The sequence below is a fragment of the Gopherus flavomarginatus genome, chromosome 16 (genome assembly GCF_025201925.1).
Source record: "Gopherus flavomarginatus isolate rGopFla2 chromosome 16, rGopFla2.mat.asm, whole genome shotgun sequence".
Taxonomy (NCBI): Eukaryota; Metazoa; Chordata; order Testudines; family Testudinidae; genus Gopherus; species Gopherus flavomarginatus.
In genome coordinates this window covers 2,504,756-2,517,370 of record NC_066632.1, presented here as the reverse complement: position 1 = coordinate 2,517,370, position 12,615 = coordinate 2,504,756, and the positions used below count along the sequence as shown (strand labels likewise).

Below are 12,615 nucleotides of genomic sequence, written 5' to 3'. Positions count from 1 at the left end.
TATGCCTAGTGACACCAACACTGGGGTGGGGGAGGGGGGCTTGCTCTGGGGAGGGGACAGAACTAGGTGGGGTAGTGTGATGAACTGGGAATGTTCTTGATGTTTCCTCTGAAAACTGTGTTGGTGCCTCAGTGTCCCCTATGCAGTTCTTAAGTATCTAGGTGGTGGGATAAGGGCATGTGATTGCTGAAGAGCAAAGGGCCAGTGCACCTAAATGCCTGGCACTCTGTCTCCTAGCAACTGATGGCCTGGGCCCCTCCTCTGCAAAGGTGCCAGCTGAAGGTGTTGGAGACAAAGGGATCAGGTGACCTCCTGGCCCGGGAAAGGGGCTGAGCAGAGAGGAGGGGCTGGGAGGGGTTGTTAGTCTGGAGCTGGCTGGGATCGAGGAGTGGAGGGCAGATGTGGGGGGTCTGGCTCACTGGTCCCCCAGAATGGACCCGGCTGAGGGGTCCGGTTCGCTGTATCTACAAGCTCTGTTTTAGACCCTGTTCCTGCCATCGAATAAACCTCTGTTTTACTGGCTGGCTGAGTCACGTCTGACTGCAAAGTGAGGGTGCAGGACCCTGTGGCTTCCCCAGGACCCCACTGAGGCGGGCTCGCTGTGGGAAGCGCACGGAGGGGCAGAGGATGCTGAATGCTCCAAGGAGAGACCCAGGAGGTGAAGACGTGTGAGCTTCTTGCCCTGAACAAGTCTGCTCCAAGGGAGAGGAGGCTCCCCAAAGTCCTGACTGGCTTGGTGGGGAGCAGTTAGAGAGCATCGCCCGGTGACTCCGTGACAGGTAGGGGTGGGGCAGGGATGGGGACTTGGGAGAAGGGGTGGGGGCAGGGCCTGGGGTGGGGCAGGGGCAGAAAGAGATGGGACAGGAGTGGGGGTTTGAGGGAAGTGGCTGCGTGGGGGTGGAGCAGAGCAGGGGGGCTGAGCACCCCCCAGGGCCTGAAGGAAGCCGGCATCGGTGGGTGGTGGTACTCTTCTAAGCTCCACCCACAAAGTAAGATCTGCCCATGTGAGGTGCCAAAATGAGATAGCAGTGGCTCACAATAGATTGTGCAGTTGTTTAAAATTGAGTGTGTGTTCTCCCTGAAACTCCTTGAAACCAGATCCCTCTCAGTAGTGTAGTAACCTGCATGGAACTTAGATGGAGAAACACATTTTGCAGAGTGGAAAGGTTTGGAGGAGGCACCAAGCAGGAAACAGTTTGCCGACGCATGGTTTGAATGCTAGAGGAGACATCATCTCTGTAAAAAATTATCTTAAAGAGCCAATTCAGTTTTAGAAACATGAAGCCCTCTTATTATTCTCCAGCACCAGGTACATGAAAAGAGTGGGCTTCAATACACCCTGGACTCTACTAGGTTGGGGGGTGGGGGGACTGGTGGCATCTCACACCCACTTGTAGCACCAAACTAGGCCCTAGTATTACATTATTATTACCTGACGGTTCTTTCTTCCTTTTATTCATCTTGACGGTTTGGTAAATCTAGATGGGGGAAAACACATGAGAGTGCTCAAGATACACAAGTCTCGGTGTATGTTATTTCATACAAGGCAAAGCACATTAAACATAAATGTTGACATTTTACTATGGATTTTTAAAATTATTAGTACATAATTCCAGGAGATACCTTTGTCTGGCATATCTGCTCAAATGCTATGGATGGACAAAGTATCTGTAGTGTTGTTGCAGCAGTCTTGAAGAAGAGCTCTGTGTCGCTCAAAAGCTTGTCTCTTTCACCAACAGAAGTTGGTCCAAAAAAAGGTATTAGCTCACCCACCTTGTCTTCTCATGCAAGACAGCATGAAGTTATTCAGCTACACGGATACAGATTTTGCCCACATGTTGTTATACCTATTATCAAAGTATCTAGACACCTTACAAAGTTGACACTGAAATATTCAAGTTCTCAATTAGAGAGGCCAAGCACCTCATCTGCCTGCACTTTTACCAACGAGCTAGGAAATCAGGATTTAATCAGCTCAGAAGGCATGAGCAATGAGTTGCTTCTTTTTGCAGCTCTTTCTATTCTAAGAGTGGCCAGCTTCCTGGTAAATCACTTTTCTGCTGCGAGTGAACTCCGGCAGTATGAGCCTGCTATTGAGAAAACTGTGCTACTCCGATGCAATGTAGTGATGTCGCTGTGAATGGCACATCTCCTCCTCACCAGCTGGCATCTTGGTCTGCCAACATTGTGCCAGCACTACAGCTGGCTGAAATTTTTTTGTCAAAACAGTTTTCCATTGGAAAAATGCTATTTCAACTAAACCAATTTTTGTATTTTGGCTAAATTATATTTTGAAAAAAAATGGAAAAAGTTTTTAAAACGTAGAAAAATCCTGTTTTGACATTTTCAGAAGAGAAAGCTTCAATTTTTCATTTCAAAGCAGTTTTGGTTTTGAAAATGTACAGTAAAAACTATTTAAAATAGTCAAAATCAAACTGAAACATTTCAAATGCATCAAAAGCAAACATTTTCAATGGACCCAAAACAATAATTTTATTTAGACTTTTGTTTTGAAATGTTAGCCTTTTGTCTCAGTTCAGGTCTTGTTTCCTCAGAATTTCTAAATTTGTCACGGGACAGAAAATCCGTTTCCCGGCCAGCTCTCGCCAGCACATTGTGACGGTATCTCTGCCAGCACATCGCTATCTCGTGACACAGTGGCATCTTGGCGTCACTCTGTTACACCAACATCTCCTGACGGGATCGCCGGAAGTGGCCCATTTCCTTCGGATGAGCTGGCCTGTTGGCAGGGCTGGCTCTAGGCACCAGTAAACCAAGCACATGCTTGAGGTGGCACATTTTCAGGGGCTGCATCCCAGCCATCTTTTTTTTTTTTTTTTTTTTGCTTTGAGCAGCAAAAGCCTAGAGACGGCCCTGGCAGCAGCAGCAGCATGTTGTGTGGGGGGGGCACCCTGGGACTGCTACGGTTCACGCCGCAGGGGAGCAGCGCCCGCACCTTGTGGCTGGGCCGGGCAAGCTCCGAGCGGGGGACACTCAGGCTGGGGGCTGCCCCGTAGCTGCCTGCAGGTGCCGCAGGGCAGCTGCTCCCCAGCACCACAGTGGGGGATGGGTGAAGCGGCCAAGGACTGTGGCAGGGCAGCCAGAAGCAGGGCCACAGAGGGCGGGGTGCTGCCGTGCGGGGCCTGCGTCCCACTCTCTGGGGCTCCACTCCCTCTGGGGCTACCCTGCCCCGGCTCCTCAGCCCCCTGCCGGGGCAGTCCCCTGGCTCTGCCCTCCCAGGTCCCGGCCAGTCCTGGAAGCGGGAGCCCTGGCTGGAGGGACCCTGGGCTGAGGCGCGGCCCAGGAGCCCCACTGCTTACCCTGACCTTGCCAGTGCCAGACTAGCTGGAGGTGAGGGGGGAACGGGCAGAGTCAGCACTGGTGGCGGGGGGGGGGCAGGGCTGGGGCAGCAGGGGGTTGGGGGGGAGAGTGAGCCCAGCGCTAGGGCAGCAGGGGGTGCAGGTGGGGGAGGGCACTGGGGGGGAAGGGAGAGCCCAGGGCTGGGGCAGCAGGGGGTGTGGGGGGGAGGGCACTGGGGGGGGGTGAGAGCCCAGCGCTGGGGCAGCAGGGGGTGTGGGGGGGAGGGCACTGGGGGGGGTGAGAGCCCAGCGCTGGGGCGGCAGGGGGTGCGGGGGGGAGGGCACTGGGGGGGGAGAGCCCAGGGCTGGGACGGCAGGGGGTGCGAGAGCCCAGGGCTGGGACGGCAGGGGGTGCGGGGGGGAGGGCACTGGGGGGGGGAGAGCCCAGGGCTGGGGCAGCAGGGGGTGCGGGGGGGAGGGCACTGGGGGGGGTGAGAGCCCAGCGCTGGGGCAGCAGGGGGTGTGGGGGGGAGGGCACTGGGGGGGGTGAGAGCCCAGCGCTGGGGCAGCAGGGGGTGTGGGGGGGAGGGCACTGGGGGAGTGAGAGCCCAGGGCTGGGGCGGCAGGGCACTGGGGAGGTGAGAGCCCAGGGCTGGGACGGCAGGGGGTGCAGGTGGGGGGAGGGCACTGGGGAGGGTGAGAGCCCAGCGCTGGGGCCGCAGGGGGTGCGGGGGGAGGGCACTGGGGGGGGTGAGAGCCCAGCGCTGGGGCCGCAGGGGGTGCGGGGGGAGGGCACTGGGGGGGGTGAGAGCCCAGGGCTAGGGCAGCAGGGGGTGTGGGGGGGAGGGCACTGGGGGGGTGAGAGCCCAGCGCTGGGGCAGCAGGGGGTGTGGGGGGAGGGCACTGGGGGGGAGAGCCCAGCGCTGGGGCCGCAGGGGGTGCGGGGGGAGGGCACTGGGGGGGGTGAGAGCCCAGCGCTGGGGCAGCAGGGGGTGTGGGGGGGAGGGCACTGGGGGGGAGAGCCCAGCGCTGGGGCAGCAGGGGGTGCGGGGTGGAGGGCACTGGGGGGGGAGAGCCCAGCGCGGGGGCGGCAGGGGATGCAGGTGGGGGAGGGCACTGTGGGGGGAGCCCAGCGCTGGGGCAGCAGGGGGTGTGGGGGGGGGTGAGAGCCCAGCGCGGGGGCGGCAGGGGGTGCGGGGGGAGCCCAGCGCGGGGGTAAGCGGCAGCCAAATCCTTTCTTCTCCTCCGGGCAGCTAAAAAGCGAGCGCCCGTCGGCCCAGCCGCCCCCTGACTGCGGGGAGGGCGCCAGGCAGCCCAGCGGCCGCCCTGCGCGTGTGGCGAGGCCCGGGGGTGTCCGGGGGGCCGCCTGCCCCGAGCACGCTCCAGTCACCTCAGGAGGAAGCGGGGTACCGCTCCCCGCAGCACCACCAGGGTTTTCCCGCCCATGAGTCTCACCCCCTGCCCCGCCCTTCGCCTCAGGGCTCGCGCCGGCATCGCCCCGACCGCCCCCGCGGGCCGCTCGCGCTAACAACACTTGTCCCGCCCTTTCCTTGGCTCCGCCCTCAGCTCCCTGGCAGGGCATCTAGCTCCGCCCCCTAATCGGGGCCCAGCCCAGGTGTCTTCCGCTCTGTCTCAGCCACGCCCTCCGTTCAAGGGTTCCAAATGCCCTCCCGGCCTTTGTCTGTTAGCCCCGCCCCGCTCTGGATCACACCTCCTCCACTATTACACATGCGCGATTCTGTTACCTCCCTGCGTTGTCTTCTGGGAAATGTAGTCCCCTCCCCTCAGCCGGTGCCGTAAAGCAAGTCGACCGCGGCTCTGGTTTTGCGACAATGGTGTGCCGGTGGCCGTAAAGCAAGGCGTGTTGTTGACAGCTGCCTGGGCAAAGCAGGAAGTGAGTTGGGGGGATAAGGAGGGAATGGGGCCCCCTGCCCTCGGGGTGTCCTCGAAGAGAGCCCTCCGCTGGGGGAGAGAGCAAGGCTCTTGGGGGGTCAGGACGTGGGGGGGATCGGGGTGGGGGAGCAGGGTGCTGAGGGGAGGGTCAAGACGTGGGGGGGATCGGGGTGGGGGAGCAGGGTGCTGGGGGGATCGGGGTGGGGGAGCAGCATGTTGGGGGGAGGGTCAGGACGTGGAGGGGATCGGGGTGGGGGAGCAGGGAGCTGGGGGGAGGGTCAGGACGTGGGGGGGATTGGAGTGGGGGAGCAGGGAGCTGGGGGGAGGGTCAGGATTTGGGGAGGATCAGGGTGGGGGAGCAAGGTGCTGGGGGGAGAGGTCAGGACGTGGGGGGGATCGGGGTGGGGGAGCAGCATGCTGGGAGGAGAGGTCAGGACGTGGGGGGGATCGGGGTGGGGGAGCAGCATGCTGGGGGGAGGGGTCAGGACATGAGGGGATTGGGGTGGGGGAGCAGCATGCTGAGGAGGAGGGGTCAGGAGGTGGGATGGTTCTGGGTTGGGGAGTAGTCTGCTGGTGGTGGCAGAAGCCTTGGGGTTGGGGGGAGTAGGCTTATGGGGGAGTGAACAATGAGCTGTGTGGGACTTCAGGATGTGGTTGCTGGGGGCATGTGGCTAGTTCAAGAAGCGTGAGAGAGGGACCACTAGGGGCAGGGAGGATAGTTCATTATGCCTCTCCTGGGTTGAGAGGGAAGCAAGGATCTGGGAAGTGTGTGTGCTGTGTTGAGGATTTGTGGGAGAGCTCCTGGGAGTTGGGGCCTCTTGGGAAGAGAGGGGCATTGGAGGTGGTATGAGTGGGAAATTGGGATGGTGGCAGACAGCTGAGTAGGGGAAGGGGAAGAAGAAAGCATTAGGAGGAGGAAGGAATGAGGTTGGTTAGCCTAACTGCCCATGGGGCGAGGGAGCGGAAACACAGGGACTGTGCCTGAGTGATCCCATTGTAACCATCTAGCTCCATCTGACCTGATAATGCACTGATTCTCTTCAGCTCAATCTGAGGGGGAGAAAAAAAAAATGAGCAAGAACACGAGACCGCCTCCACCACCAGGACGCAGTGGTGCTGCCAAAGCCAGACAGGTGAGTCCTGGGTTTCCTTTTTTACCTCTCCCCTGTCTGTATGAGGAAACACCTCTCCCTTCGGATCTGCTTTGAGATTCTTGGTGTCAAAAAATGTAGTTGTTCTGTTGTCAGAATCTGAAATTCTCTCAATCCCTGTAGCTGCTGCTCCACCCCCAACAAGTGATCTCTGAAGTAACCTTTGCATGTATAAAGGCCCCAACCTTGCTACTCTTGACTTCAGTGGGAGCAGGTTCAGGCTTGCAGTTTGTAAAGTTTGGGCTCCTGCTGGATGAAAAGTTCTATAGAGATGAAAAATTGTTGCTGTTAATAATATTGGTTCTTTCATTGTGGGAAAATTTTTGTCCTCCTGGCCTTATGGTGTAAATACTGGTTTAGCCAGTGGGAAAATTGGCCAGGTTGTAACCTAAATGGCCTCTGCCTCCATCCCAAGGTGGGAATTAGATTTACTGTCATTTAGAAATCTCATCAGGAGAATTGACAAACCAGAAATAATAGAAGTAAACAAATCGTCATCATACCCCTCACCCTAGCCCCTTGGGACAAAGATGGGACCAAGTGAAGAGGAGTGATTCATGTGTTCCCAATATCTCTCTGCTAATGCACAAAATGTGGAATTAAAAGTAAACAAGAAAAATACTAATGTGTGGAATTTAAAATAGTGTTGCGTACATTTCCTTAAAGCGCAGCATCTACTTGTACCCAAGTTTCATGATGCAGAATTCCTGATATTAATGTTCATTTGTGTTTACATAATGAACTAAAAATCTGAGTTTTCTCAATCTCTGTGTACAGGCAGATGGGCAGGGTGATCTTTTGGGTTGTTTCTGTCTCTAACTTTTATTAACCTAGATCAGAATCACACAGAAAGTTTACGTGAGTTGCGGGTCTCCTTTCTGACAGCTACTGGCATGAGCATGGTCAAACAATTGCTTTATTTTCCTAGAATGACTGGGGAGGAGAATTTAGGATTTTGTTGAAGATGATTGAAATGAATGGTGTTAAATATGGGTTTGCAAATGTCAAAGAATCAGTTTAACTTTTCAAAGCTCATTTTTCTTTCACATGTGCCTGCCACTCGCTAGTCTGTGAAGCACATGTGCCAATCTAAGGGTGGGAACTTGATTGCTCCTAAGTGACTGTCTCAGGAATAAAATGTGATGGCTTGTCATAGATCCCAGGTTAAATTGCCACTCTGTGGGATGGATGGTCCAGCATCCTGTAGCATTTTCAGTCTGTGGTGGATACAGCTGGGCATTACTCCAGGTCTCTTGTATCAGGGGATATGAGTAATTGAGCTTCTGTAGACCTTTCTTTTGCACCCTTTTAACTGAACTTACCTATATGCTAAAAGCTGGAGTGGCTGGAAAACCTGCTAACGCTTTCAGTGGTATTGTATATGGTATTCCAGTCACTGCGGTACCTAGGCCCAGCTGACCGTAACTAGTACTGCTGTCTGACACCTCACTGAATTATTAATGGAATACCTGTCTGCAGGAGGAGCATGTTAAGAATGGCCATATTGTCACAACATGCAAGTCATGGACCAAATCAGAGATCCAGAGCAAGTCTGTGGAGGACAAACTATCCAGTGACGTATGGTAACAGCCCTCTTCATGTGCTGGAGGGCTTTGTGTCAGACAGAATCCAGTTAGGTGTGGATAATGTATTAAACCTCCCCCTTCGCTTGAATCCTGCTTTCAATAAAATTAATGTATGACCAGTCAATTGGTGAGAGCTTTCAATTTCACTGGCTATAAACCTTGATAGATCGTAAAATGTATCTGACTGTGCTGCAGCTTGGAGGGTGAGGGGACCGCATGTTGCTTCCCCATTTTCAGGCTGTCTGAAGGTTTACAGGACTTGCATTAGCCTTTCTTTTAGTAATCTACCAGAAGGGGGTATTGAGTTGGGTTTTGCCATCTGTCAGGGATTTTTACGTAGTGGTGCATGAATGTAGGATTTGTGTTGCCCTGCCCTGCCCTGTCTCAGTTGAAAGTCTGGCCTGCTCCCTTATGCTTTCTTCTTCCGCCCATCAGGGATTGGGAAACGCAAAGCAAACACTCCTCTAAAAGCTCATACACACCTGCAATTAAGTCTTTGCAGCAGTCTCTGTAGGAGGGAGAGGTGATTCTTCTTAACAAGCAGTATGAAAACAATCCTCCAATATTACAGTGAGGTGCCCTCCACTATACAAACAGCAAGACACGCCCTGACCACATGTTAGGGGAAGCTGTCATAAAGAATGCGTTGTGTAATGCTATCATACTCCTGTAGCTCCTCTCTTATAAGGCTGTCAAAATGCTTCATGAACATATGTTAAACTGTGCAATGCCTAGTAGCGTAAGTAGGTGTCCTGTTAGTTTCACTTTATCACTGGGAAAATTGGCACACGGAGGTAAAGTGACTAGGGTTTCCAACTTTCTGATTGCAGAAAACCAAACACCCTTGCCCTGCCCGCCCCTTCTCCGAGACCACCCCCCTTCTCCAAGGCCCTTCCATCGCTCGCTCTCCCCTACCCTCGCTCATTTTCACTGGGCTGGGGTAGGGGATTGGGGTGTGGGAGGGGGTGAGGGCTCCAGCTGGGGGTGCTGGTTCTGGGGTGAGGCTAGGGATGAGAGGGTTTGAGGGTGCAGGAGGTGGCTCTGGGCTGAGGACGAGGGGTTCGGAGTGTGGGAGAGGGGGCAGATTCTGGGCTCTGGGAGGGAGTTTGAGTGTTGGAGGGGAGTCAGGGCTGGGGCAGGGGGTTGGGGTGCGGAAGGAGGTGCAGGCTCTAGGGGGGTGGAGTTTAGGTGTGGGAGGGGACTCAGGGCTGAGGAAGAGGATTTTGGGTGCAGTGCAGGCTCCAGGTGGCGCTTACCACTATCAGAAGGCAGGATACTGGGCTGGATGGACCATTGGGGTGACCCAGTATGGCCAAGGAGGAAAAAAGTACCCCCTCCTTATCTCCTGCTCTAACCATCAGATGACACTTCTCCCTCTTTTAGTTGAGACTAGAATTCGGGAATCCTGACGCCTGGTCCCTGGATCTAAGCACTAGATACCACTGCCTCTTATTGCCTATTAGGAAACCATGGACTCATGGTTTGTCTTTTATCCTCTCTAGATGGGTTTGCTAGTGGATTTCTCTCCAGATGGGATGATGGACAATGATGAGGAGGATGGTGAACTGGAAGCAGAATTGGTAGCTATCGTCGGAGGCCGGCCAGATTCCAAAGAGAAGCCGAAAGGGAAAAGTAAGTGGTTCTCTGCTCTATGCCCATTATACATCTGCTCAGCTAGGACACATCTGAATCCCAGAAGGGCTTGATTAAAAGAGTTACAAACTGTAAGTTTCTAGTGCCTTAATTTCAGAGCTACAGCGAGAGAGAAGTGGCAGAGCCTCGCAGTCCTGTACTTACAACTAGACCTTTCTTCCCCCCACCCTCCCAGCACACTCGTCTGAACTCTGATATTAAATGGTTATGTGAAATGAGTTGTGTATTTGTCTCCTCTTCTTTTCAGCCCCTTTGCCTATGGAAGCTATCGAGAGAATGGCCGCTCTCTGCATGAAGGACCTGGATGAAGAGGATGAGGAAGAGCAAGAAGATCTGGAAGATGAAGATGATCTGATGGTATGAAGGACTTTGTACTCGGTGAAGGACTGGGAATGTTACACAAAAGTCCTTGTTATCAGGTCAATGCCTCATGTGGGGAATGTCTAAAGTGACATGTCTGAATGAGAATTCTTGTGTAGCAACAGGCTAATAGATCCATTCATCTACCATCTCCCTGCTCCCTCTAAGTCCTCTTGGAGAAACAGGATTTTGTTTTCTCCAGAAAACTTTATACCTCAGCGTATCACTGACCAGGGATCCTTCCGCTGAATTTTGCTCTCAGCTGCATTGTGAGCCAAACTCATTATACCGATATTCATACAGGAATCCCGCGGTGTTACCTATCTGTAGATACTGGAGTTAGTGTCTTGACTCCTAGATTATTCCATTTCCTTAAAGATGGGGTATTATACATAAGTGCCTGTCACATCCTAATAAGGAGAAGATATTTATGAAGTGCTGGGACTTTTGCTGCAAAGCTTCTCCCTTGCTAGTTGTCACCCTTAATCTGTCTCTCTGTAGTTTATGAATTGCTGCTCCACTTCTCATCAGTGTCACTTACATTTTGAGCATCTCTTAAACAAAATTAAGAGACCAAATTTCTCTGTTTTGTAGGCGGAACTCAGTGAAGTCCTGGGTGAAGAGAAAGAAATCAAGGATGCCACAATACCTGCTGCTAAGGTGCAAAACTCCCCTTCCGACTTTGCTTCCTCTTTCATTCTTCTCACTGTTTCCAGTTGAAAGTGTGGCCAGTACAGAAATGGCTTCTGCTTGTGCTACATATCTGTTCCCGGTATGTCTGGAAGTTATATATGCTCACCCCGTTGATGCAAACCAGCATGTGTGCCTGTTAGCATTGCAGAAACGTTAAAGAAGTAAACGACCTGTGAGGTCAAAGTCCATCTTCCTGTCAGTTCAGGGCGGACGAGTGAGCTGGAGCTAGGCTCTGACAGCTTACAATATTGGGTTTGGGTTTTTTCAGATCCAGATTGAACTGATGACATTGGTACAGGGGCGGCTTCAGGCCCCAGCACTCCAAGCGCGTGCTTGGGGCGGCAAGCCGCGGGGGGCGCTCTGCCGGCTCTGCAAGGGCGGCAGGCAGGCTGCCCTCAGCAGCTTGCCTGCGGAGAGTCCGCTGGTCCCGGGGCTTCGGAGTCCGCTGAAGCCGAGGGACCAGCAGACCCTTTGCAGGCAAACTGCCGGAGGCAGCCTGCCTGCCGTGCTTGGGGTGGCAAAATCCCTAGAGCCGCCCCTGCATTGGTAGACAGTTAGGAGGCTTGTTTTGTTCCCTGTAAATTGAGCAAAGTAATTGAGTGGAAAAGATACGGCACACTCCAGAAATTTGCAATGTATGGACAAAATGCTGTGATCTCCGGGAGCCACGTTGCCTTAGCGGCGCTCTGCAGGTGCAGCTGCTGTCCCACGTATCATAAATTGCAGGATCAGGGCCTAAATGTGCACGCCCAGTAAAGTCACTCCTCAGGAGCCAAATCCCTAAGGAAAAATCGAGTATTTAGTTGTCTTGAAATCAGATGGGTTTTAGAATTTACAGCTGATGAAGTTGGAAAAAACGATAAACCTCTAAGTCTAGGTCGTTGCTACTAGCAGAAAAGGCCTTGTACTATTGTCATTCATTTCTCACTTTCATTAGCGATTGTGTCATAACTACCACACTTTCCTGTGGCCATACATTGGCTGTTCCATTGTCTTTTTAAAGGCTTTCCTGAATTTAGAAGATAAATGCATCCTTCCTCACCTTCAGTTTTTAGTATCCGTTGCTTGAATCCTGGTATACCCTGAGGAGAGTTCTTATTCCTTTACCGAATCCCTTCACATAATGTATTGTTTTTCCTATGAGTGTCTTTAAAAGACTCTCAACTAGTTGAAGACCAGTTCTATTTTAAAAACAAACAAAAAACGGGGAAAAACTAATATGATTAAGGACATTTTTGTTGTATGTGGTTGGATTAGTTTGGATTAGTTAACCCAAACTCCATAGCCTTGTGCTTTCAGACCTTTCTAAGGCACCAATTGCTTCACCAGCTGCCCACCTTCAGTCCTTAGTGTCTGAACAGAGAGATCTTGAGGTGTGGTCACTCTAGACCCACGTTGTCCAGGAAAATTGTTCTAGCATGTAAGAACCAGAAAGTGAAACGGAGCAGTCCAGTTTGACTGTCTTGAGCTGAACAATATCAGTCTGTCATTGGAAATGTTGCTATGGCTGTCTCCCGTTAGGCCAGTGCTTTGGATTAATTAACAACACTTTTTCCTCCTCTTCTCTGGGCTCTTACAGGTGAATGAAACTCCAGCTGATTCCAGCAGCGTAGAATCTACTCTGGTGGAAAGGTTGGAAATGTACAGAACAGCCATCGCTAACGCAAAGCAAGCTGGAGACGGGGCCAAAGTGCGCAGATATGAACGAGGCCTCAAAGTGAGCATTAAATAATGCATCTGAATACGATGTGCCCAGGCTAATGGCTTGGTAACCATCTTGTCTTGCAAGATGCTTTTTAAGAATAAAACTGAAAAGATTTTTTTAGAAACTTAATAGAAATTGTTTGATCTTAAATTTGCAACTGAGCACGGCCAGCATTTTCAGTATGGCACTTAAATCCATATTTAGGCACCCACTTAAGGGGCCTGTTTTTTCAGCCTTGCTCCTAGTGCCTTTGGAGGAAGCTATGGGTCCTGTGC

At 52.8% G+C, this 12,615-nt stretch overlaps 1 protein-coding gene across 3 annotated transcripts in view; it reads left to right on the top strand.

The window, feature by feature from the left end:
- The first annotated feature begins 5,128 nt into the window (after positions 1 to 5,128).
- CC2D1A (coiled-coil and C2 domain containing 1A) overlaps positions 5,129 to 12,615 on the top strand; it is a 35,268-nt gene continuing 27,781 nt past the window's right edge. For 2 of the 3 annotated variants that reach the window (XM_050925135.1, XM_050925137.1), the window contains exons 1-5: positions 5,801 to 6,325; positions 9,432 to 9,561; positions 9,830 to 9,939; positions 10,537 to 10,602; positions 12,215 to 12,352. In XM_050925135.1, the coding sequence (XP_050781092.1) occupies positions 6,263 to 6,325; positions 9,432 to 9,561; positions 9,830 to 9,939; positions 10,537 to 10,602; positions 12,215 to 12,352 (507 nt within the window). In that variant the 5' untranslated portion in view covers positions 5,801 to 6,262. Of the gene's footprint in view, positions 5,194 to 5,800; positions 6,326 to 9,431; positions 9,562 to 9,829; positions 9,940 to 10,536; positions 10,603 to 12,214; positions 12,353 to 12,615 lie in introns of those variants that run through there. The other variant, XM_050925136.1, reaches the window with a different exon arrangement.